The sequence below is a fragment of the Barbus barbus genome (assembly GCF_936440315.1).
Source record: "Barbus barbus genome assembly, chromosome: 4".
Taxonomy (NCBI): domain Eukaryota; kingdom Metazoa; phylum Chordata; class Actinopteri; order Cypriniformes; family Cyprinidae; genus Barbus; species Barbus barbus.
In genome coordinates this window covers 9,157,743-9,185,552 of record NC_136732.1, presented here as the reverse complement: position 1 = coordinate 9,185,552, position 27,810 = coordinate 9,157,743, and the positions used below count along the sequence as shown (strand labels likewise).

Sequence of the window (27,810 nt, the reverse complement as noted above, 5' to 3'; positions counted from 1 at the left end):
GTCTTTAAAACCGACGACTATGAACAAGTAAATTAAGCCAGAAAAAAATACGTAGCCTACTGTGAGAAGGCTAAACGTACACAAATATTTCATTATGTAATAAATGTTTTTCTCTAATACACATTGGCCACAATTAACGGCACCCTTTTATTCAATACTTTTTGAAACCTCCATTTGCCAGTTTAACAGCTCTTAATTTTCTCCTATAATGCCTGATGAGGTTAGAGAACATCTGAGGAGAGATCAGAGACCATTCCTTCATCCAGAATCTCTACAGATCCTTCAGATTCACAGCTCCATGACGGTGCGTCTTCTCTTCAGTTCACCTCACTCATTTTCTACAGGGTTCAGGTCAGAAGCAGAAGCTTGGTTTTGTGCCCAGTGACCCATTTTTGTGTTGTTTTTGAGGTTTGTGTTTGGATTATTGTCCGGTTGGAAGATCCAAACATGGCCCATTATAAGATTTCTAACAGAGTCAGTCACTTATCAACAATTCTGACCTCTGGAGCTCATTACTCCTAATAATTATATTTCTGTATAAACAGGCTATTTATATTTATTCCGAACGTTTATTTTAATAAAATGCTACAGAACAATATATGGAATTCTTGTACATGGTATGTGCACTGGTTAATGTCCCAAACGCCATGATAATACCATACTTGTTGGTATTTTGTTATATGTGACCTGTGTAGTGTGAAGAGTGTAGAAAATACCATGGTAATACCATGATTATTTCTGGTACTTTGTCATGTGATACGTATAATGTGAAGTGTGAAGAGTGTGGGTGAGTCTATCTTTGGAAACACATATTACAAATAAATAATTAAAATAAAAAGGTCATGGTTACATGTAGGACGCCCCCTGCTTCCCACCCACCTTGCAGGCTTCACCCTACTTCTAGCTTCACGAGGTGCCCTGGGGGTCCCTGATGCTAAATCCCACCCTCCAACCCCCAATCTAATCTAAAGTAAAGAATTCAAGCCCCTATAAAGCCAGGGTGTGCTCATGAAGAAATGCCCAGTATTAATAGCCAGTGACGTCACACTGACAAGCAAAATTCAAACATCTGTATTGTTTATCCTGTAAGAACAGAAAATAGTTTTTAACAAAAAGATTTGTCCTCATATTTTTCAACAATAGAAATTAGCTTTTCCCCCCACTGTTTTGATGCTACACAATTTTTTTTCATGAAGTTCACAAAAAATGTCAAAGTATAACAAATCTATTTACAATGTTTCCAAAATATTATTTATAATATTCTTTTGTAACAAATTCTTTTACATTAGGCTTCATGTAGGCCTTAGCCAGAGAAGGTTTATTTTTTTAAAATAAAGCTGTCATGATTTGAACAAGCGTCAACATTCAACATTCCCTCCTAGTTCCTCGACTCCAAAATAGTTTTCCTATGAAAACAAAACACAAATCACCATATTAAAAAGTCTACAATAACACCAATCATTACACTAGGCCTGTGTATCACAGCAAAAGCACTGAATGAACACAGGAAGTCACAAACCTGAAAGCTTTAGCTTGTTTCTGGAACATCCTCAGCTTCTCAGTCTCTTCTGATAGTTTCCTAAGATCGTCCCCCTCAAATTTTGGAAGCACTGGGTCCTTTGATTCAGGACATATAAGAATCAGTACATCATTTCATAAGAATCAATCTGCAGAAATGTTGAAAACTACAAACCAATTCAACATAATCCTCATGCACTGAAATTATATTTAAGAAATGTTGAGCACTTCTCTTTAAAATCAACATACCGCACTGCACGGATCTGACATGAGTTTTCTGATAAGAGCTTTATCTGTGTTTTCAGGAGCCTGATGGAATCGTCCTCCTGCTTTATGGGCCAGACTCTTCAGAAACTCAATGCATGTTCTGTTTAAAAAACATGGAAATGATAAATAGCTATCATGCAGCATGCAGCAAGTGTTTTTGATACAAGACACATAAAGTAAGCATGGTTCATATAACATCTGTTTAGTTGTATGTAGTGTATACAGCAGAAAGCTGCATAAATTCTGTTCTGAAAGTGGATTTTTTTTTAAATGCAGTCTGAACATATGATATTAAGGTAACATTATGAGCTGGCTGATAGATGAGGACTTGTGAATATAAATATATTTATTCATAAAACATGAAATATGTTGCTAAAACTACATTTTCTGGGATTGGGACAAGACAATAATATCGCCAGAATAAATACATAAGAATCTTGACCAAGGATTAATACAAATGGCTACATTCATATGCAATGCAGCATCAGAGTTGACCTGTCATGGCAGTTGACTGCAATGGTGTGGACGGTGAAGTCCTTCTCTTGTCTCAGTTTCTTGATCTCTGTCAGTATCAGACTGTGGCTGGAGTCACATCTCCCATCAGTGATCAGATACAAACCAACAGCATCTCCAAAGCCACAGCCTGTCTGGAGCAAAGACACATGACACACAGTCACATTTGTGCAAAGAAGAGGGCTAAACATGTTGCTTTTGAAACAAAAGCGGCTTCAAAGTGACAAACAGGAAAAAACAAGAACCAATGATGCAGATTTAATCAAATATGAGAAGAAATCTCCTGTATAAATTCAGTGTTGATTTAGTTCAGTTCATTAATCACTGTGTACAGTTCACCAATTATGAAATTCAGCAATTAGCAGCTCTACAAAAGTGTCTTCAATGTTCACGATTTGGCAGCTCTTCAATGTTTATTCAGTTCAGTTCAATAACAGCATACTGAAAATAAATAAATAAATGAACCTAAAATATAAGGCGCAGTGATATGAGAAATAAAAGTAGGCCACAGATAGTCATTACACAGAAATCAGGCCACAAAATGCTGCAACTGACCAATCATCATCAGATTTTCCAATACGTCATGTAATAATGATACATAATAAAGTCTATATGTCGAGTGTTGTTGCAAGTACCTGTAGTGCTTGTAGTGTGGAGGAAGCTCCATGAGTGCTGAGCTGATTCAACCACTGCACAGCCTCCACACACAGCTCCTCTGTGGACTGAACCAACGCCGGCTGCCACATCCTCACCTCTCTAGAGAACGCCAGCATATTAAACCTGACACACACACAGTCACTGAGTCACCTGTCACCAGACACAAATTCAGCATGTCACAAACCATGCTAACGAGCAAAAGCAACAGCCAATGATAGGAACATTTTCGGGTGTTTTATTCTGGAAATACAGCCACATTTCTTCTTCATCCTACAGCATTGGTCTCAAACCCAATTCCTGGAGGGCCACAGCTCTGCACAGTTTAGCTCCAACCCTAATCAAACACATCTAATCCAGCTAATCGAGGTCTTCAGGATTACTATAAACTTCCAAGCATGTGTGATTTGGAGCTGGTTGGAGCTAAACTCTGCAGAGCTGTGCCCCTCCAGGAATTGCGTTTGAGACCACTATCCTACAGATATGGTGTGAGTTTGGGCCTGTTTGGTCAACCAATGGAAGACAGGTAACTATGTAAATGATTTTTAATATCTCCCTCTAGAGCAAAGAAGAGTTTACCTCACGTTGTTGGCATGCAGCTGATCCCAGATCAGTAAAGTCAGCTCCTTCTGGAGCTCAGGGAGGCAGGGAGCCATAGATCCAGACACATCCAGCAGAACACAGACCATCTTCTCCAACACCGATCCAAACATACGCCTGCTGCCTGCTCACAAATGGAAAGATTCACATGGCAGAAGAACGAGATAAAATAGGATCTCTTCCAAAACCTAGCTTCTATGCTGTCTGTTTTCTGCTGACTAAAATCCTCATCACGCTGCCTGCCTTCTGGAACTGTCTTCATGCCGCAAGAATCCTATCAACCCTTAAATAATGCCTGTGCAGGCAGATCGCTATGTTTTGGAATACACTTTTTTGAGGGTCAGTCATGTTTTAAGGTTGTTTGCGATGGATGGATGGATGCATGTATTGTACCTGTCAGTAACCACTCCAGTCTTTGGCTGTAGCGCTGCATCAGTTTCTCAGTCTGATTGAGGTACTGCTTTAACTCACCAGGAGTCAGATGCAAGTGTTTCACACTCCCCTATATGCACATAAAGACATGCAGCATACTAAACATGGAACCAACATGGAAAATACATTATTTTAATATCACTGGAGTTACACAGCAGCACTGTGCTTACATTTATTTGTACACTAGGGAATATGGCGCAGTATTTAGCAGACACTCTCTTCAGGACAGACGGCACCAGTTTGTTATGATGGCAACATTCAGGACCAGATGTCAGCTTGTGAAGGTCCAACTTCAGATTCTTGATACCAAACCTTTTGAGCCACTTAAAGAATATAAAAACATAAACACTGAGTTAAAATAATCCTTTGGTCTAGTGTTGACTATTGTGTGTAATGGTCACATGAGCTAACATTATTAGCTAGAACATTTCTAGTAGTTTGCTAAATAGTTAAAAATGACAAAAAAAGAGCGATTTTGTTTTCTTTTTTCAAAAAACAAAACAATGGAATACAGTATAGTACCTGTTTAGTTGAACAGATGTCTTCATGTTTTGGTAGTTTAATAGTGGTGATAGACTTACGCACACTCTTTGGTTTCGGATATTTCTTGAAGACTACACCTAGATAGGACAATCAACACTATATGTCACAATATGAGCCAGGAACAGATATGTGGCGATCTCATGTGTTCATATTTCTGGCTATGGCGAGATGAACATGAAAAATCCATTTCCACTAACCCAAGTTGCCATCTTCCATGAAGAAGACAGACTGTGACACATTGGTTTTCCTCTGATCTGCAGACCTTGACAGCCTTGCCGGTGTGCTGATATCAGCTGATTGGACTATAAAAAAGACCAATTAAATATTCTGAAAAAATATGAATTCATCATGAGTCACATAAATAGTCCGGCATTTAGTCTAAGAGGCAATCTGAGGATGTTTTAGACTGAGACAAATGACATTGACATGCTTTCAGAATCTGACGAGGACAGAATGAGTTACTTGGAGCAGTATATAAAGCAAAAGTAAATATATTTAGAATATAAATTAAAGCAAACAGTTTGGATGGAGAATAGAGAGCATTTGGCATAAGATCTCTAATAATTACAGTCAGGATGTTGATAAGACATCACACCTGGTGGGATATCTGCTTTAGAGCTGTTCGGCCTCCAAGCTGAGCTGTTCTGTGCCAATCTGCTCTTCTGCCTGCTTTCCTGTTCACATCAGACATCATGATGAAAAAGCATTCATTATGAAAACATCTTTCTAATAACTCTTTAAAGGGATAGCTCAACTAACAATGTCATTCCAGACCTGTACAGCCAGTGTTGGGGAAAGTTACTTTTAAAAGTAATGCATTACAATATTGCGTTACTCCATAAAAAAGTAACTAATTGTGTTACTTTGTAAATTTTTATGGAAATGTATGCATGATGCTACTGAGCTGGGCTTGCTTATTTGTTTTTAATAATAAAAATCCCAAATGTTTGCAACTGAAAAGGTCCTTTTACACCAACAGTGAAATTAATAAACCTCAGCATGAAGGAAATGCCTCTGTCTCTGCACTTACTCCAGATTTCTCAACATGGGGACAATATATATATAAAATAACTCAGATACTTCCCTGTAAATTTAAAAGTAATGAGCTACTTTACTAGTTACTTGAAAAAAGTAATCTGGTTACGTAACTTGCACTACTTGTAATGCGTTACCCCAACACTGTTCATAACGCAGTCTTTTTTAGCCAATACAGTGAAAGTCAATGGTCACCAAAACTGTTTGGTTATCAACATTCCTCAAAATATCTTCTTTTGTGTTCAGCAGAAAAAAATGATACAGGTTTGAAATAACATGAGGGTTATTAAATCACTTTAAGTGTCCTACTGAAAAGACCAGTTTAGACCGGCATGAATCTCTAAGATGGTTTACATAGTCTGTAATCTTTAACAACTTCATATAAAGCTGCACTTAAACAGCACATATCGAATGGTCACTTTGAATGTCAGACAGATGGTCTCTTCTTGTTTAAGTTCTGGTTCTTGGCTTGAATCAGCTGAACAGGACTTGTTGAAAAGTCTGTCTATGTGAAACTAATCACTGGTAAATTCTAAAAGATGAAGGCATTATTGATTATACTAGTAATGAAGCATGATGAGAGCACCAGCACACCAGCAAACACAACGCATGCTGATGACCAACAATGTTAGCATTTCGTACTGATGGTATGATAGGTCAAGCATAACATGCTTGATGGTGGGATGAAGAGAGTGATCTGACCAGTCTAGCAAGGCTGAGTGTTGTGGGTCGAGGAGATGGCAGTTTTGCTCTGCGAGTCCAGGTCTGGGGTTTGATGGATGGGGTACTCGTTTCTCCTGAACCCCTGTCAGAGCCCTTCTGGATCAGAGAGTCCACTAATTCAGAGCACTGCAGAAAAAAACATGGATGAAAGTCCAAAATATGAAGCATTACATGTATGCTATATCAGAAAGAGGTAATGTGAAAACAACATGTTTGCAATCCATTTTATTTTGGTTCATGAGTTCGCCTGCCCATCCAGTCCTGATGGTTAATGGTAAACAAACTTGGCTTGATTAGGGTTGGAGCTAAACTCTGCAGGACACCGGCCCTCCAGGACCGAAGTTGCCCCTGACCTAGAGGGAGAATAACAGGAATAGAGGAGGAAATGGGGAGGTGGAGGCAGGGGTGGAGTGAATCCCGGTGAATGCCCGCTGCCCTAAATTTTTTTTTTTTTTTATATTGTTGTTGTTGTTGCCTGCTGAATGTACTAAAGTGATTATTTCCGAATTCGCCATTCAATAATATAACTCTAATAAATCATGAGTTGGTTAGTCTTGACTGGCAACACACTTCGCCTCGCGCACGCTCCAGCGATACTGTGTATACTATGTGCAAACAAATTACAATGAGGTGGTTGTTTTGCAACAAGGTGGAGATGTGTTTATGAAAAATAAAAAAAAATTAGTACAAGAAAATTAGTGAAAAAAGTAAACACACGAGGGATAGAGAGATGTCAGGGAAATTGAAGAGACTAAAAAGGAAAATGGAAGTTCAAGAGATAACATTTAATTATTTTTGTGCGGCCCCAGCCTAGAGATTTAAACTTTTTTCAAAATTTGTTGTGGCTGTATGAGATGGCCTGGATGAGTGTGAGATTTGAAATTTTGTCCCGGTCCGCCCCTGGTGGAGGGATCCCGCAAGAATTGATGCTAGGACGGCGCAATGAGAGCTGCTTATATAGGCTTGTAATGATGATGGACAGGACTGGATGAGACTTTACCCACTGGGTAATTACTGGATTGTGAAAAACAGGGTGGAAAATTGAAAAAAAAAAAAAAATGGTTTAAGGTGGAGCAAATAAATATATATAGAAGAAAATTACAAAGGAAAAATGTGGATTTTCTTTTCAAAATTGCGCACAATAAGTGTTTTTGAAAGACGTCTGCTGACCTAAAAAGTCATTAAAAATGTGAAATATTATTACAATTTAAAATAATGGTTTTCTATTTGAATATATACTTAAAATGTAATTTATTCCTGTGATGCAATGCTGAATTTTTAGCATCATTACTCCAGTCTTCAGTGTCACATGATCCTTCATAAATCATTATAATATGATGATTTGATGTTCAAGAACATTTATTATTATTATCATCTTTTTTATTCATCTTTAATGAACAGAAAGTTCAAAAAACAGCATTTACTTAAAATCTTTTGTAACATTATGAGTCTTCACTGTCACTTTTAATTAATTTAATGCATCCTCGCTAAATCAAAGTATTCATTTTTTTATTCTTCGTGAACCCAAAATATTGAAACAGTAGCGTATCTATTAAGAAAGTAAACAGCCTCAGTCATTCATTGATTTACAGATTTCACTGTGGCTTTAACAGCAACTGGACTTGATTGAATAGATGACGATGCAGCTCGAATGAGTAATGAAACATCTTCAGCAAATCCAGCTGGTTTTGAATGAACACAAAGTTCTGGATGAACCTTTCTAAACATCAACAACTGATCATTTCTTGCAGGTGTGCTTCAAACTTTTCCTCGGGTTCCCATGAATTATTTAGACTCCGTGGACACAGGTCACGTACAGGTCATGTGAGAAAATCGCCCCGAACGCAGTGCTCTGAACTCACCTTCTGAAAATAATTAACAGCCATCTCCATTTCTCCAATTAGGGCGCTGATGTCATCGCTCTCCACGATGCCTGCAGGGAAAGACGAGGCAGATGCTCATAGTTTCCACTGCACACACAAATTCAAACACACACAAACACAAGACTTCCCATTGTAAGCTGTACTGGGTTCAGAGACCATGTGTTGTACATATGACAGAGGCAAAAGCAGCACAACATCAAAGCTCAAGTAAACAGCTGCTTTAGGGACTTTTACACATGACCTCAGAACTGTCTCAAAAACTGAACAACAAAATACAACTTCTTTAAACTAGCACTTCTTTTACAGTAGTTCCTGTAATCCTGTCCTACCTTTTACTTCAAACTCATCTTTCCTAAAAAGTCAGTCAGGTATCATTCAGACACTGTCTTCTCACCAGTCTCAGTCATCCAAAGGAAGCGTCCGTTGCCCGCGTGTGCCAGGCCGCTCAAAGCCCGGGCGGTTTCGGTCCGGGTGGCGTAACGGGGCGGAGGGCAGCGGGCAGTGTCCTCCTCTCCGGTGAATAGGCAAACATGGAGATTCAGGTTTGTTGCGCTGCAGCGCTCAGACACATAATTAGTGACCGAAACCTGAGAATGAGAGTATGAAAAACACTGTGACTGCTTTTTGATATTGGCTTGAAGAAGAAAAATGTGATGATACATCTGTGTCAAAATACAGAAACTGCACCTTTTATATCTGAACAGCAGAGGGAAGCAGTGGCTGGCATTGTCATATTTGAAGGGTTCAACATGGTTTTATATGGAGGACTAGGAATAATGATCAATTTAATCGTTTTTAAAAATCAGTTTGAAAATTTGCTGAAGATTTACTCACCCTCAGACCATCCAAGATGTAGTTTGTTTCTTCATTAGAACAGATTTGGAGAAATGTAGTATTGCATCACTTGCTCACCTCTGCAGTGAATGGGTGCCGTCAGAATGAGAGTCCAAACAGCTGATAAAAATATCACAACAATAATCCACAAGTAATCCACACCACTCCAATCAGCTGTTTTTGAACTCTCATTCTGACGGCACCCATTCACTGCAGGGAATCCAATGGTGACCAAGTGATGTAATGCTAAATTTCTCCAAATCTGTTTCAATGAAGGAGAAAATTCACCTACATTTACATCATGGATGGCCTATCATGAAAAGTCTTCCATTGGGCTGCATTCAATAGTTCTAAATCTCCTAACTCCAAAGAGTGGCACCCAATAAACAAATAAAAAATGCTCCTGTAAACTCCACAAAATATGTGAATGCCACGAGACATGTGATGGCCACTAGACAACAAATCCACATATTGTGCTCTACGTGTGACAGGACGTTGGCTCGCAAGTGATTAAAATGAACTGTGAGTGTCCAACTAACCATATGTTGATCTGGCATGCCGGAGGTGAGGAGGTACACGCCTCCAGTCAGGGACGATTCTTCCTGCGCTTCCTCCTCTAGAGCACGCCGTAGAGCAGCCAGAGTGTTACGACCCCCGACACACTCCACGGCCTGAATCCACCTGAAGACACACACACACACATATGATTTATCACCAAAAAGACATTTTGTTTCTAGGCTTCAATTACACTCTAAACCCCGAAAAGCAGAACAGGCTATATTAGGAAATGGCTGCACAGATTTACTGTTTTGGGATGAATTTAAACTGAATTTAGGAACAAAAACAAATACTGGAATGAAATACACAACTGAAATAGACTAAGTGAACACAGAATGAAATGCCTAAAAATGGACTGACTACTAAGTTTTTGGGAGACCTGATAGATATGATTTCAGTTTAGCAAACACTAATAATGAAAGGCCTTTAAAAACAGGAGGAGGAAGAGAAAATGAGAAAGACTGTGAAGTCAAAAGCACATCCTGTCCTCTTACTGCCAAACAGCTTGAAGGTTTTCATGGGTGGAGGGAACCATCATCTCCTGCCATGACTTGACATCTGATCCAAAACTGTGAGGAACATTGACAAGATCACATACAGTATAGTGAATGTGGCAGCAAACAGGAAATGAACTCGACACATGACATGTCATTCATTCCTACTGTTGTACATTTCAATTTTAAAGGAATAAACATTAAAATGAACCTCAAGTCAATGCTCTGTTATTTCCTTTCTCATTTACTTATCAAGTCTTGAAAATGCTTAAATTACAACACATGCATATACATCTTTAAACAAAGTTCAACGAGGTCAAAGAACATTAATGACACTTTTAATAACACACCATGTGTGTATGTAAATGTGGCTCTGCCGTACAAATTGAGGTTAATTAAATAGCAGGTAAGCAGGTGAGTCATGTGACATAATGAAATGCTCTGGAGTGAAGCCGTGCAGCTGCTCTGCAGTATTAAGAGCAGGTATGTGCGCTGTGCTCTCAGGCAAAATCTATTAAGACTTCTATTTATGCCAGACTAAAGTAGATCGCTCATGACTATGCTAAAACAGGAGCAGACAACTGCCGAAGACTGACGATAAATGGTGCAGAGGCTTTCGACTGGGCCATTACTGCCTTCATTTCCTCTGTAACTGTGTGCGATGATGCATATATGATCCTGCTATTAATAAAGAACACCGGCACTGATTTATGAAAAGCAATTTATGTGTTTGTACAGGCACATGTGCTGTGGAAACCAATTCAATATACCCTTGCAAAATTACACTTTTAAAAAGTATGGTCCCAAAAGGGGGTTTTCATCAAGTTTTCTTAGTTTGAAGAATGTATTAATCTGAAGAACCTTCTCCACTATTTTGAAAAGGAAGAGCTATTGTTATTAAGAGTGGTGGGTATACCATAGTACTTTGATATATATATATATCAGAGACAAAAATGGACTAGGACTTCAACACAGCCAGACACTTGTACCAACCTAATAAAAAACTATTGCCTGCTGTATTATCTAGTTCATATATATAGGCCTATTAATTTTTCAAAACTGTTGACTATGTTGCCAGGATCCACCACCGCAGCTTAAATAAATCGGTCAGATGATATCAGAATTTGTTCTCCTAATAAAATCTTTGTTTATATACTTGGTATCTAAATGTGGGATCGACAGCTGGACCACAAGTCGACCAGTACACTGAGAAAAGTCTCGGTCATTCCTGCTTGTACATGCACCTGAATCTTTTTTTTTTGCTCTAGTGCAATGTTACTCCATTTTCCATAATCCATTTTTTGAACTGAAAAGTGTACAATTTGCATTTGTAAGAGCTGTTTTGCACTTGATTTAAAATAATACGAACATTTTAATGTACAGATGCAAATGTTAGCTTTTGTAGTGTTTCTTTTTCTGCAGACCAGACTGGACTCCCAATGAAAAGAAGACACATGCACTACCCTTCAAATGTCTGGACACGTCTACTAATTCTTTAATTAAGCAAAAATCATTAGATTGAAAGGTTTTCAGGTAAATGTGTCCAAAATTTTGACTGGTATATATATAGGAAAATCTCAAGATATAAAATGACTTCAAGAGCGAAAGAGACAGGAGACTTTGGGACTAAATGACAAAGAAGATCATAATGTCACACTATAAATGAGTGAAAACACCCAGACGGTGTGTTTGACCTACACGATGACATTGAAGCTGTGTTTGTTGGCCAGCTGCTCCTGCAGTAGTATTCGCAGGGCGTGCTGGAGATGGAGCTGGTAGTGGGCGTTCATCCCAGACATGTCCAGAAGAACCTGCACCCTGCATGGAGAAAGACAGAGAAAGAGCAACTGAGGCACACAAACACAAACACACTCCACATCCCTGCATCCTCCTGGCCCAGCAAAAACATCAGCATTAATGGATTTCCACCAAAGTTATATGCTGGAAAACAAAGGTCAATATTTGTCTAACAAGAATAAACGTGGTTTGTGCTGACCACAATGCATTTTGTGTGGTGTGTTTTTCAATTACTGGCTGCTGAGAGCATTTAAAAACAGTCAAACTATCGAGACAGCAATGGACACTTCTGTTGTTGTTGTTTTGTATATTGTAGGGTTTATGCAGCTCATGGGATTATTAAAGGGGTCATAAACTGAGAAATCAAAATTCCCCTGATCTTCATTGTGCTATAAAAACATCCTGTAAGTTTCAGAACTCAAGACTTTGGTAACACTTTATTGTAAGGTGTTGTTATACGTTACATGTACTTACTATTACAATAACAGTTAATTATGCATCATTATATGCAAATAACCCTAAACCAAACCCTAATCCTAAACCTAACCATACAGTAAGTACATGTAGTTAATTAATATTACTCAGTACTTAAATGTATATTTACACTGTAACAAGGACACCTTAAGTGTAATAACAGCTTATATTGAAGCCAATCTGCCAAAACGACAGCTTTTGGAATGCTCTACTTTATGACATAATAGTGTGGCTAAACACCGCCTCTGCAGAAGATGATCAACACCTGCTTCTACATCACTGCCTGTTTAGCTCCATTTTGGTAAATGACAAAAGTCACAGGTCTACACAGAAACTAGGGCTGTCGCGATTCGTCGGTTTTAGTCGACTAGTCGATTTTTAAAAATCGTCGACTTCATTTTGCTCACGTCGACTAACCGGCAAAATACCGGAAGTGGTGCATATTTTTTTTTTAATATTGCCATTAAATTTTAATACATTTTCATTTAAAAAAAATATCCAATTAATTGATTTTATATAAAAAATTTTTTTTTTTTTTTAGAAATACTGCACATTTACATTTTTCGCCAAAATAAATTCTGGTAAATACTCCTTTAAAAAGTGTTTTTTTTTTTTTTTTTTATTGTATTATTAGTAGACTAGAACACGTGGATATGTTGTCATTCTTACACTATAATACTAATCTTTGATTTCAGTGATTTGGACTATGAGATGGACACTTGCTTCTTGCACTCTATGTTGCACTTTACTTTTGCTTTAAAAAGGATTTCATAGAAATTTGGATTTCATTTAGTTTAATAAAATATTCTTAAGTAAAATTGTAGATTTTTTGGTGCGGGAAATTAATAGTTTAGATTAATCGATTAATGGGAAAATTAGTCGATAGATTAATCGAAATGAAAATAGTCGTTAGTGGCAGCCCTAACAGAAACCAAACGATAAAGATGCTCTGAAGACAACAAGACGCTGTAGTGAAAGATGATGTGGAAAAACAGTGTTTGCCTTGCCTTCCTTCTGATTTCAATATATGTAAAGCGTGGATGAACTTTAGTTTTAATGAAGATCCAGACTGTGTCAGTAAGAACTTGGTCCTTTGTTCACTTCATTTTACCGTGGATTCATTTACAAACAAGGCACAGTTCGACGCGAGATTTTCAGAAAGATTCAAACTAAAAGACGATGCTGTGTCGATTATATTGGATGCGACAGTAATGTTGCACCACACAAGTGTGAGTAACTGTTTTTATTACATGATCACAATTGCTTTGTCTGTTCAACAGATCATTTGATATGAGTATTTATGCGTTTTAACCTAAATCATAGCAGCGTTCATCTGTGAAGGACGTATGCTGTCAATCATACGCAACTATTACCCACTCACAGCAGTGGGCGTTTACTTCCGAGTCTACAATCCATCATGCCGATTCAAACAGAGCATTCTGATGAGGGGGGTTAAAAACAGAAAATATCTTATCACTTCTAAATTATGACATTTTTTTATGTAAAAATCTTGATAACATTATAAGTGGACTTCAGAGAACAGTACAAAATAATAAAAAAGGCAGATCATGACCCCCGTTTACTTTTGTATAATGAATTTTGGTACTCAAGTCCTTAAATAAAGTCAGCCAAGAACTACAAGTGGAGTTCCAGTTCATAGAAACCAAACGCAGAGTTCACTGCTCCCTAAGTGTCTATTGACAACATTGCTATGCTACAGTGTACTTCCAATTGTATGCTAAAGTGTAATTCTTTTTCACAAGGAATAAGGTATAATGTTCTCTGTGCCATCTACTGTGCCCTTCAGAACATAAATATCCCTTACTATTGCGAAGACCATTTTGCAGGGTGCTGTTGAAATAATGGAAACATATCTTTACAGTCTAAAGGTTCTCACCTCTGCTCACACACGGTTCCCCATATCTGCTGGCTGCCCGTCCTGTTCAGCCACTGAACTCTCCTTTCAAACAGACGAACAGCATCCATGAGTCGCTTCTGAATGCCACACATGAAAGACAAAATAAAGTGAAAAATGGAAAATGTCAGATTCTAGACTGCTGGAGGAAAACATCCATTTAAATGCAACTTTGTATTGAATAGCACACATGTCCTTACTCTGGAGATGTGACAGCTTTCAGTTAGCTAAATTATACAACATTCAGTAAAAGCATTTGGAGGAATTTTTGAGAGCAGCCTAGTGGCTAATGCAGTCTTCAAGTAGTGATGGAAGGCATGAATGAGCAAGTGAAAATGTGTTTCTTTTAGTGCTGACACTTGAAGGGACGTGTCTGTACCAAATACGGTGAAAAGCCTCTCTCTAACAGAATGAAATGAATAACCGAGAAATCTTCAGTTCTGTATATCAGTATAAAAGCCCATACATGACATGCTGAAGAAAAAATATAGATATTGTCGACACAACTTAAGAATTCACTTCCATGACTTACTATTTTTGTGGCATTAGTAATTTGTTCCATCGTTTTAACTAAAATGTGGTGAAGTTATACTACTAATTTGATCCTTCATTTCAATTAAGTCAAATTATAGCCACAACTGAACTAAAACAGTGTGGATTAGTTCAATGTGGACACAATTGACCTAAATGAGGAAACAAATGAGGATACGATTTTTTCCCCTGCATGTCATGTGTCAGGCTCCATATTTTAGTAATATGTGTTATACACGAAACGTATCAGCTAATGATTCACAGTTTGCTCAGAAGTAGGTGGTAACCTGTTGCACTTGAAGGTGGAGGTTAGCAAAACGGCTGACATTATTTACAATTCTTGTAGGATTGCAGCTGGTTTTACAAGGTTTCTGGTTGGTCTTAGAATGGTATATGGCATTTTTGGTTTATAAAATGTACCTGGTACTTTTGCACTGATGGAAGATCCACATGCAAATTCTTCACTGTCCCATCATGCCACTCAAACCGTACCATGACCCGCTGCAACAAACACAGTGAGTTAGTTCAGATATGGGGAACAGATGGGCTTCAAACTGGATTCGTAAATGCAGCAGGACATGTTCATCACCTCATGAACTGTAGAGGAAACAGTCTTTCCCAAGATTGGCACAAACGTCTCTTGTGGAGAATAGGCATTACGAGCCAGTAGCTGATACAGATCCAGCTTCTGAGCTGCATGAACACAAGTGTTAGCCAAGAATTACCACTCTGATCAAGGAGACTTGCCCAGCATATACACTGGCAAATAAACTGACACATGCAAATATGTTTGTAAGATTTACAGATTGTGCTTTTTGGTAATATTCTAGACAATTTAGACCACCTTAAAATTAATTTGATGTATACAGTCAATATTAAATAGCAACTGATCATATTTATTTTCTTAAATTCCCAAGGATAAAAAAGTCTTGCCACATTTACTTTTCCATTTGTCCAGTATTTGGTTTCATTCAGAAATATGCCATATGTGTCATGCGTTTGTAACACTACAGAGGTGAATTGGGTTGTAAATACTGTTTCATGTGGAGACTGAAAAGTGAACCCAACAGATATTCTTCTATCAGAGTTTGAAAAGGCACTGCATGGCAGATACCCTTCAGGCCTTGGGTTTTCAGCCATTCACTGGAGGTGGTTGGTATCGGGCCTGTGGGTTGGATGCACAATGGAGCACTGAGAGCAGAACTTACAGGACTGAAGTCAGAAAGAGTCAGACTGTCCAAACCTGTGGAGATCTGTGAAGGTACAAATGAGAACTGAAAGTGAAAAGGTGAAAGTTTCCAGCTCTCATAACTGTATCTCAGGAGAAACTGGTAGAAAGCACATAACCATGTTTTTATAGACATGTACCAAAGCAACACCATGTATTATATATGTTAGTATACTGTTAGTAAAGTACATGAATGCACCATTAATACTGACCCTTGGAAAAAATAGTAAAAATAGACTTGAAGAGGAAATGATTTCAATGCTTAAGTGTGAATGTAATATATTTTGACACCTAAGGCCGTGTTCACACTTGGCGTCTTTTTTGACTAGAAAAAGTTGACAAGAGCGTTTTTTTAATGAAAAACAAAGCTGGCAGCGTCTGTTACAAATAGCAGCCGAGAGGGTCTTTTGTTGCCATAGCAACAGCTGCAACAGTAGCCTAGCGCTGTGTACTGCAAAAATGTCAAGAAAGAGTAAAAAGTTGGCTCTTGCATTGGCTTTTGAAGTTAACGGGAAAGAAAATGTCGATTCACAACGACGTTTGTGGGTGCACGACATTATACAGGGAAGGAACCAATATGGTGCTTACAACAATTTAGTCCAGGAGCTCCGGTTGGATGATGCACGATTTGCGGTATATTCTATGGCTGTGTCCAAATTCAGGGTCTGCATCCTCCTTAGGATCCTTCCTACCCGGTTGAAGGAGGAGGGCTCCTCCGACGTCCGCAAAACCCGGAAGTCGGTGTTTGTGAATTTGGACAGCCTACCCTTCTTTCAGTTCCCTCCCTTACCCGTTGCTCATATCCTGTCGCCTAGCAACCGTGACAGCGCCAAGCAAGAAGCGGGAAAATGGACAAACAAAGAGTTATTCTCCTCATTTTAATTCTTTTGGAAGAAATAAAGCAATTAAATAAATTAAATACTTTCTTTGCTCGTTGTCGGAGAGTTTTTTATATCAGACTACAAGACAGTCACATCCAGGTAAGCCATTATAGCCTATTTTTATTTGTTTTTAAGTATTCTACTAATTTCTCCTACAAATTCATTGAGCCGAAGCATAAACTTTAGCTTGTTTTGTCAGAGAAACTCCTCTCCCACTCCGCTACCGCTCGCTTCATCCGCCATTACGCTCTGCCGAAAAGAATTATGGGATAGGTAGGACGGGAAAGGATCCACCACACCCATCCTTCCAATTCGGGGAAAAGGAGGACGTATTTGTGGGCCGCATTTGAAGGATCCTACGAATTTGGACAGCCTTCGTCGCGGTGCTGTGACGTAACATCCTTCAAATGAGTACTCCGAAGGATGCAGACCCTGAATTTGGACACAGCCTATATATCTTCTTGTTGTTATGGAAACGACAGATCTCACTACTCGCTTGTCATTGGTCAGCTGTCAAAAAGGCGCTTGACGTAGGGCGGTTTTTTCAGAAAAGTTGAACTTTTTTCAACTTGAAAAAAACGCTCTGAGCTGCAGAAAAAGACGCCGGCGGTGGCGTTTTAAAAAGCGCTCAGGACTTTTTTGAAAACACGGTTTACTCCATAGGATTATAATGTAAAACAGACACCGGCAGCTTCGAAAAAGACGCCAAGTGTGAACACGGCCTAACTGTATATTAATTGCAATTACAAGAAAATGCATTATTAGTAATTATATGCCATATGATTATAATCAGTAATTATAATCAAGTGCTATACAAGTATGCCAGTTAACACATCAAAATATGTGTACTTCTTTAAAACACAAAGCATGATAATTACAATATACTGATTTAAAATGTACTTTGGGTTAAAAGGTTTAATTTGACACTATTACAAAGTTTTTACAAGTTCAATGCACTATTAAGGGTCATTCGTGCTATGTATCACCACTGTACTCAAATCTCATATCATCACTCTTCCTCAATGTGTTTGTCTACAGAAGTATTTTAGTGTAACTGTTTGTAGGATCACCTCTGACTCAGTGACAGCTGTGTCTCCCAGTCGACCCTGACGCATGTTCTGAATTTGGGTAAGAACATTGCGAGCTGCTTTAATCTCTGCCCACAACAGATCTATGTCTGTACTGCTGTCTACTACACCCTGTAGAAAAAAATAGAAAAAGTGGTCTCAAAAAGTGAACGCTGATGGCACACAAAATCTCTGAAGGTCATTAGAGAAAAAGATAGACAAATGCCAACAAACATGTGCGGTGTGAATCGGCCTTTAGTGGATGTATGAAGTCATATGCTTTGTCGTTACTCTAAAGAACATTTTATACTTGATCCAACTTCATAAATGTACTTTTCTGTCTTGTCATTGAGCTGAAGTAAAATATTTAGTTAATTGGAAGCAAAACTAAGTTTTATTGGTGAAATTGAAACTATTTGTATCAAATCAAATGACAATTTTGCGTTCTGTGAAAACCATATGCCCACTGACATCAACGTACAGCATGGACTGGTACAGCACATGTTATTAAGTTGTGGTCTAATGGTTAGAGAGTCGGACTCGTAATCCAAATGTTGCGGGTTCAAGTCTCGGGCCGGCGGGGAGTGAATGTCCAGCGCTCTCTCCACCCTCAATACCACGACTGAGGTGCCCTTGAGCAAGGCACCGAACCCCCAACTGCTCCCCGGGCGCCGCAGCATAAATGGCTGCCCACTGCTCCGGGTGTGTGTTCACGGTGTGTGTGTGTTCACTGCTGTGTGTGTGTTCACTGCTGTGTGTGTGCACGTTGGATGGGTTAAATGCAGAGCACGAATTCCGAGTATGGGTCACCATACTTGGCAGTATGTCACTTCACTTATTACAGTTTTGCTGGAAAAGCGTTTAACACTTAGCATTTAGCATACTATGTTTATACTATTTAACATGTACCAGTTCTAGGTAACTTGTTAACTAAGCACAGTTCTATAATTCAGTTATAAGACAACAAAGTGTACAATATTTAATATATCCTGTCAGAGAGCCACATAAAATCATTTTGAGGGTACTGTCATGATACGTGCAGAGAAATGAAGCGAGAACTCAAGTGCAGGGAAATGGTGGTTTAATTATAAAAGAAACAAAACAGAAACAAACTACCCCGAGGGGGAAAACAGAGCATGGCAGAAACCAGAATCAGGAAACACACACGACTGACCGTACACAACATGTAACAACGTGGCCGAACAGAACTGCAAACACCAGGAACATAAATAGGGACACAAACGAGCAGGAACAGGTGAATTCACTAAACCAATAACGAGATAACAAGAGGGCGGAGTTAGACAATCAACCGGGGAACACATGGAACAATCACAACACAAACCCATGTGCTCAGACAAGACAGTGACATCTGGTGGCCAACCAGGGCACACCCACAGAATACGTGACACTACCCCCCAACAAAGGAGCAGCTCCCAGATGCTCCACCTGCAACACTAAGAACACAAAAACATGAAAAATGAAAATACAAAATGTCAAGAAGGGAGGTGGGCAAGAGACAGATCAGGGGGAGGGATGGTGGGCCAGGCCCGTGCAGAGGCAGGGGGCCCGCAGACCAAGGCCGAGCAGGAGACCAGGACGGATCCGGAGGGACGGACCAGGGGGTTTCCGGCCCAACAGGAACCCCAGCGCACGGCCAGGGTGGGGCCGGAGGGACAAGCCAGGCAGTGACTTTAAGAACGGCCTCTGTGGCCGTGACAGGGCAGACAGTCAGTTCAGAAACGGCCTCTGTGGCCGTGACAGGGCAGGCAGTGAACTCAGGAACGGCCTCTGTGGCCGTGACAGGGCAGACAGTCAGTTCAGAAACGGCCTCTGTGGCCGTGACAGGGCAGGCAGTGAACTCAGGAACGGCCTCTGTGGCCGTGACAGGGCAGACAGTCAGTTCAGAAACGGCCTCTGTGGCCGTGACAGGGCAGGCAGTGAGCTCAGGGACGGTCTCTGGCAGGGTAAGGAGCTCGAGTGGAGCCTGCAGGGCGAGAAGTTCGGGTAGAGCCGGCAAGGCGAGGAGCTCGGGTGGCGCCGGCAGGGCAAGGCGCTCGGGTGGCGCCGGCAGGGCAAGGAGTCTGGGTGGCGCCGGCAGGGCAAGGCGCTCGGGTGGCGCCGGCAGGGCGAGGAGCACGGGTGGCGCCGGCAGGGCGAGGAGCACGGGTGGCGCCGGCAGGGCGAGGAGCACGGGTGGCGCCGGCAGGGCGAGGAGCACGGGTGGCGCCGGCAGGGCGAGGAGCACGGGTGGCGCCGGCAGGGCGAGGAGCACGGGTGGCGCCGGCAGGGCGAGGAGCACTGGTGGCTCTGGCACGACCTCCTGGCCAGCAGTGAGCTCCTGGGTAGCCTCCTGGCCTTGTGGGACGGAGAAGGCCTTCCTCCGCCTCTTCCTCCGTCTCCGGGAGCGGGGCGCCGCTGCGGCATCCTCGGCCACCACTAGGGGATTGAGAGCGGGCACCGCCGCCTCGGGAGCGCTGTGAGCGGGCACCGCCGCCTCGGGAGCGCTGTGAGCGTGCACCGCCGCCTCGGGAGCGCTGTGAGCGGGCACCGCCGCCTCGGGAGCGCTGTGAGCGGGCACCGCCGCCTCGGGAGCGCTGTGAGCGGGCACCGCCGCCTCGGGAGCGCTGTGAGCGGGCACCGCCGCCTCGGGAGCGCTGTGAGCGGGCACGGCCGCCTCGGGAGCGCTGTGAGCGGGCACCGCCGCCTCGGGAGCGCTGTGAGCGGGCACCGCCGCCTCGGGAGCGCTGTGAGCGGGCACCGCCGCCTCGGGAGCGCTGTGAGCGGGCACCGCCGCCTCGGGAGCGCTGTGAGCGGGCACCGCCGCCTCGGGAGCGCTGTGAGCGGGCACCGCGGCCTCGGGAGCGCTGTGAGCGGGCACGGCCGCCTCGGGAGCGCTGTGAGCGGGCCCCGCCGCCTCGGGAGCGCTGTGAGCGGGCACCGCCGCTTGGAGAAGCGTCAAAAACTCCACCAATTCCCCAAAAGTCAAGTGGTGTAACTCCCTCATCCACTCCTCATCGAGGGGCTCATCAAGGGCAAGGTTGAAGAAGTCCTTGAGAGCCACCTCGTTGTATCCCAAACCCTCTGCTGCCTCACAAAACATCCAGGCAAACATCCTGACGTCAGTGCCCCTCTGACGGAGAGAGTGCAGCGTCCTGACCTGGAGGATCCGTAAAAAAGTGGGGTTCCTCACGTTAGGGGCTGGAGGATGGGAAGAATCCATTCCCCGCTGAGTTCTCTGATGTCGGCCACGTTCTGTCATGATACGTGCAGAGAAATGAAGCGAGAACTCAAGTGCAGGGAAATGGTGGTTTAATTATAAAAGAAACAAAACAGAAACAAACTACCCCGAGGGGGAAAACAGAGCATGGCAGAAACCAGAATCAGGAAACACACACGACTGACCGTACACAACATGTAACAACGTGGCCGAACAGAACTGCAAACACCAGGAACATAAATAGGGACACAAACGAGCAGGAACAGGTGAATTCACTAAACCAATAACGAGATAACAAGAGGGCGGAGTTAGACAATCAACCGGGGAACACATGGAACAATCACAACACAAACCCATGTGCTCAGACAAGACAGTGACATCTGGTGGCCAACCAGGGCACACCCACAGAATACGTGACAGGTACTTATTGGGTCACTTTTTTCAGCGTGCTTAATATGCATAATTTAGATTTAAAAACATGTAAAAATGTAAGCTAATCCAAATAGATTTAGTGATAATTTGTGGTATAATTATGTACAAATTGATTTGGTCGAAAGTACTTTTTTAGTTGACTATAGTAATTTGATTTGGTCAAACTTCATTTTTTTCAATTGAGTAAAATAAACCGCTTACTTGTAAGAAATTAAAGTAATTATTTGATTTGTTTTACTTTGATCTGATTTAATGTAAGCAATTTCAAGCTTTCAAGCTTCAGTACCTTCATAAAGAAACTATGAAACTAATCCAAATGAACTGAGCGGGTTATTGCGAGTATTTGGAAGACAGACGCTGGTTTTATATGACGAACAGATTTAAGGCTTGTATTGACATATAAACAACGAACAACACACACACACACACATAGAGCACATCAAACATGGTAAAAGGCAGTTTAGCCATATTTGCTTGTCGTGGTTGGACAAACCTCACTGATTTCGCACGTCAAGTTTGATTCTTATGGATTACTTTTAAGTCATTTTTATAAACTTTCTGAAGCTTGAACTTTCAGTGAAGGGACACTAAAATATCTCGTTTCATTAAAAATATCGGTAACACTTTATTTTAGGGTCTCTTAAATAGTTGCTTATTAGCATGCATATTAGCCATTTATTAGTAGTAAATAAGCACATATTAATGCCTTATTCTACATCCCTAATACCTAAACTTAACAATTACCTTACTAACTATTAATAAGCAGCAAATTAGGAGTTTATTGAGGGGAAAGTCGTAGTTAATAGTGAATAAGTGTTCCCTATTTTAAAGTGTTACCAAAATATTTTAATTTGTGTTTCGAAGTTGAACGAAAGATCATTTTGAAACAAAATGTTTATTTTGGGGTGAACTCTTTAAGTATGAACATGATCCACGATCCATTTTTTTTTTTTTTTTAAATAACACTTTGCTTGAAAAGTGTGTTTAACAAAATAAATGTCACTTTCAAATGTCAAATTCATATATTTTAAGTGGTTAGGCTTAAGAGTCTAAATCCTTTTGGAACCGCTGTATGTAACTTCAGTTTTATTTCAAGAAGTTTTTACAGATTACCATTGCAGCAGAAAACAGGTGATATCTCCCCCCGGAAAGTGCTGCCATTTGCTTCACAGTCTCCTATGACAGGACACATCAATCAGTGACAATAATGAAAAACATCTCACTACATATTACATAAACACCTATCTAAGATACTCACAATAGCGTCCGGACTGCTGCAGTTGTAGGCGACCGCATGAACAGAAGGTGTTCGGTTTTGATTTAAAAAATCACATATAATGTCTACTGTCTGATCAGGGCTGAAAAAAAAAACAGTCATCAAATGATCATTATATAAGGTTCCAATTGTAATTTTGCATCAGTAACACAAACAGTTGAGCACACATTTTCCTTGGTTTCAAAGTATTTTTCCTTTTCATTTTCTCCATGAACTTACTATGATACAGAGTTCTGAGTCAAGACCCAAATTAAGCCACTGCATTACAACATTTGTTTTGAAGCAAAAAAACAGCTGAAAGAGAGTCTAAAGAGACTAGATTATATGATTTGCAATGCTTTATGGGAATGTGCGGTTGGGCTATTTATATCCCCAAATTGCACTGACTTGTCTTTTACAGACAAGAAAGCTTTACATGCTAACACTTAAAATCTATTTCTCTATGGAGAAAATGAGAAGGATTTTACTTGCTGCTGCGCTCTATTATGCTTGGAGAGGAAATAGGCCTAGGCTGCCATTTTTAAACCATCTCCTAAGACATTACCAATTATAGCACTCAAACTATTTAAGGAAAATTGACTGCAAATATGTCTAAAGGCGGCCGCAAAAGTGAAGGAAATGAAATGTCTGCTGGTTCGAGTTAAGTTAAGAAACTGTGATTCATCACAGCAAGACAAACTCTCACCGAGAGCTGAGGATGATGAGTAGTGTGTCCAGCTCTGAGTGGGTCAGTACCCTCTGTAGCGCCTGCAGGAGATCACAGCCTCCAGCCGCCCGGAGCTGTGTGACCCACACACAGCACTCCCTGAGCCTGAGACTCACAAAGAGTTTCCTGATGCAGACTTTCAGCAAACGCATTCATGTAGCATAATTGTAGCTATATTCCAAAAACCAGTGAGCTGCTTTCATAGGCATCATCATAAAAAAAGCTCAAGACATGAAGACCATTTCAAAAGCTAGGTACTGCGCTGCTGTCAAAGATTCTTTGTTTTGGACATATAAGGAAGCGTGCATCCTTTGTGCAGAACACAATTTCATATTTTTTTTGGTACAAACTCAAAAAAAAAAACTTATTAAAATTGTATATAGAACAAGTTTCTACAAAATTATGAAGCAGCACAATTGTTTTCAACATTGAAAATAGTAAAAAATATTTCAGTGATCATGTGACACTGAAGCTTCGACAATACAGGGGGGAAAAAATACATTTGAACATATATTCAAATAGAAAACAGTCATCTTAAACTGTAATATATTTGAAAGTATTACCGTTTTACTGTATGTTTGACCAAATGTATGATAGCTTTTCTTGTAAAACTAACACTAGCTTACTTTTTTCTATTCTATCTACTTGTTTCTTATAAAAACAAAAACTACTCTACTCATTGAAAAAAAAAAAAGTAAAATGTACCTTTAAGGTACCAATAATGGATGCTTTAGGTGCGCCCCATTGACAGCTTTTGTACCTTTCTAGGTGAATCTTCGTACAGATAGCCTATTATAGTTTCACTTTTAGCTTAGCAACATGCTAATGTCAAATCTATTGAAATCAATTGTACGGTCAGTCCCTCTTTGTGTGAGCTACTGTCCATACAGATTCTTCCAAATGAGTCACATATGAAGCTCTAAGAGCGACTCATTTCATCAACATGTTTCAACAACACATTTCCTGATGAATAATTCATTTTGAATGATGGGAGGCCAAAAACATTGTTTTAAGTGTGCGTGAGGACCATGGCCTTTATCCTCTTCTCTCATTATCTCATCTCCCCGTTTCACTCGTGTCCTTTCATCTTCTCCTCTTCTCTCTAGTGATTTCTTGGCATCTAATACAAATACAAACTGTTCTCACATGTGCCCACTCATCCCTCAAGACAACCCGAAAATAAAACAAGCAGTCTCTCTAAACAGACGCTAAGCGTCCTAATGAAAATAATGGCCCGGCAGAGCTGTGTCTGCAACCCAAATCACAAATCAACGTCACCCACCTTAGAAGACATGTATCTTGTGGTTTGTCCCAAAGGCTGCTGACTTCTGAGCCGAAGGACAGAAGATGCAGCTGTTTTTTGAAGCGCAGTTGCTCATCAATGAGATTCTTTGATGGTGCAAGTAAAAAGAAACCACAAAATGAGCAGTGTAACTGATTCAATTAGTAAAACAAAGCATGCAGTTGAAGCAATGACTCATTTGGGATCCTACTAAGAGCTCTCGCTGTAGATCTGCTAGTCTCTCTGTAGAGCAGTTCAAATCAGACGTGTCAACAAGCACTCCAATGCGGGACCCGTCCACCACCCCAAACACCTGACAGATCAAACCAAACCAACACAGGACGGTGAAGTTCTGCTTAAACATCTGCTTAAACCAGATTCATGGAGTGAAGATCTCAGAGAGTCAATTTACCTTCCTGTTTCCTTGACTGAGCCACCTAATTTGATCATGGTACATCTCAATGGCACTGCAAAAAACAATTACAAATTCATTGTTTGTTATTATATTAAAATCAAAGCAAAACATGTTCATGTGCATTCAGTAGCACTGAGAACGATAAAGCATCATCATGGTGACTGTGCAGTGGAGATGATGCTCACATGTAAAGCTGCTCCTCAAACTCAGCCAGTGACTCACTGCTGATGTGCATCTGTTTGCTCGTCCCGTATTCTATCTCAGATCTGACACACACACACAGAGAGAGAGAGAGAGAGAGAGAGAGAGAGAGAGAGAGAGAGCACAATTTACAGTCTGGTACTAGTTGGAAAAAAATCACAAAGAACATGTCAGAGTCATATTTCACCAAAAGGAAAAGAAAAAGGCAATGTTTTGCATAAAGAAAACAACCTATTTTTAGGACCCATGAGTTATTTTTACATCGCTGACCTTTTTATGAAAATTACAAACATTTCTCCCAAAAATGATTAGTACTGTTGTTTTCACTAACTTAGATTCCATTATACTATAAATATTTGGACCCCTTACTCATGAAAACATGAGAGATTTAAAACATTAGCATTCAAAGCACTAATGCACTGAATTAAAAGCATTACTCATTGGTTCCAGCAATAGTTTTATTTATTTATTTTTAAACCGTGACTAAATATTGACAGCTTACAGTCACAATGCATACAAACAGGACAGTTGCTCTTTAGAGTGATTTTTGATGTTTTTAATATTTTTTGACACATTTACATTTTTATATGTAATGTCACAATTATTCTACTGTCTTTGAAATAAGAGTACTGCCAAATATATAGACAAGAATTTGTGGCAAAAAATACTTTATCGGAATTTCTATTGAATTTGTATGCCATATATTTCAATAGTTTTGTGATTACACATTTGCAATGAATATAAATATAGTAAAATTAAATGTAATATTATCAAATAACACACTACAGTTAAAATGACCTTACATATGCTTTAATTACTTAGTGTTAGTCAACATTAAAATAAGGGTATTTCTTTAAAGCATGACTAAAGATGATAAAAACAATGTTTTAAAATATACTTTTTAAATAAAACTTAACTTTTTGGAAATTACAAAGTGGGTTTTTTTAAAGAAATGTGTTAAAGTGTGCTCTCTCTGTAAAATTTATTTCATTAATATTATATTATGCCCCCCCACCAAAAAAAAATAGTACACTGCAAGTGCACATTTAATACAATTAAGCGCACTTATGTTTCATAAGGTTGTTCTTCTTACTGTGAATGAAGCCACACAATACTACCTTAAACACAATTTTCTATTAAATAATGGTAGGTTTACTATTTGTATTAGTTGTGTGTATTAAATCTAAAAGCATGGTTTATAATTTCATAAAAATAAACTTTTGAGCTTACATTTATTACTTTTTTTTTAGAACAGCAGGTGATTATAAATCCACCACCTGGTTTCTAAGACCCAAACTAATTCACATGCTTTGAAACAACATTCTGAACAGATATTGTGAGGGGAGTTTGTTGTTAAAGATAAAATCGGTGCCAAACAAATCTGTAATCAGTTCATTTACACATTTTGACAGCTTTGTTAGTTGTGGGAGCATTCTAGATTGAGCCACATTGAGTGTCATAAGTCAAACAGCACAGGGTGCAATGAGTCTATTATTCTGTAAACTTACACAGCAGTAGTGCAGAGCGACAGGAGGTGAGAGAGAGACAGTCCACAGCTCTCCAGACCGCTCGACTCCAGCCAGTGCTCCGAGCTCTCATAAACATCAGTGTGATCCATCCGCTTCTGCACATGCTCAAAATTAATGATGATTCACGGGTCAATAACTCAGCAGTGTGATCTGATCACAACAAAGCAGCTCATTTTATACAATGGAACAGTCATCCAAGATGTAGAAGAGTTTCTTCATCAGAACAGATTTGGAAAAATTTAGCATTTGCTCACCGGTGGATGGGTGCCGTCAGAACGAGAATCCAAATCACAATTCACAAACATGCAGCTTTTCACTTCATAAGACATGAACTCGTGGACTGGAGTGGTGTGGATTACTTGTGATGTTTTTATCAGCTGTTTGAACTCTCATTCTGACGGCACCCATTCACTGCAGAGGATCCATTGGTGAGCAAGTCTCCCAATCTGTTCTACTGGAAAAACCACCTCAACAATTGAATTCCCTGAAGGTGAGTACATTTTAGCAAGTTTACATTTAGGAATGAACTATTCCTTAAAAATGTAATAATATTATTATGATATAACTGCATTAATAAATTTAGGTGAACAGGTGGTAATGAAGTACCTTACATTTTCTCTGAAGACTGGTGGAATTTCCATGGAGGACTGATCACTGTTCTCAGGCCTACAGACCATTAAAATAAGATATGAAAGGGCTCTTTATAATCCAGCACAGATGAATTCAGAAACACAAGACTGGTGTATAATTTTACCTCTTGACAGGTCCTGTCTTCTAATAATGGAGATTTTCCAGGTCTCTGAGT

General features: G+C 40.1%; 1 protein-coding gene across 1 annotated transcript; it reads right to left on the bottom strand.

Annotated features, from left to right (window-relative positions):
- Positions 1 to 1,378: 1,378 nt before the first annotated feature.
- On the bottom strand, positions 1,379 to 27,094 carry vwa3a (von Willebrand factor A domain containing 3A; the record flags this gene model as incomplete). Its single annotated transcript, XM_079413963.1, has 30 exons — positions 1,379 to 1,406; positions 1,520 to 1,610; positions 1,764 to 1,885; positions 2,281 to 2,432; positions 2,934 to 3,078; positions 3,532 to 3,676; positions 3,946 to 4,054; positions 4,155 to 4,307; positions 4,507 to 4,604; positions 4,725 to 4,829; positions 5,123 to 5,201; positions 6,265 to 6,411; positions 8,148 to 8,218; positions 8,563 to 8,755; positions 9,542 to 9,683; positions 10,055 to 10,129; positions 11,753 to 11,872; positions 14,223 to 14,320; positions 15,192 to 15,272; positions 15,361 to 15,464; positions 15,886 to 16,024; positions 17,951 to 18,079; positions 22,710 to 22,772; positions 22,855 to 22,954; positions 23,558 to 23,683; positions 24,861 to 24,967; positions 25,072 to 25,173; positions 25,273 to 25,327; positions 25,461 to 25,541; positions 26,985 to 27,094. 30 exons carry the CDS (start codon positions 27,092 to 27,094, stop codon positions 1,379 to 1,381), a joined length of 3,270 nt encoding a protein of 1,089 aa, XP_079270089.1.
- Between the last annotated feature and the right edge of the window lie 716 nt (positions 27,095 to 27,810).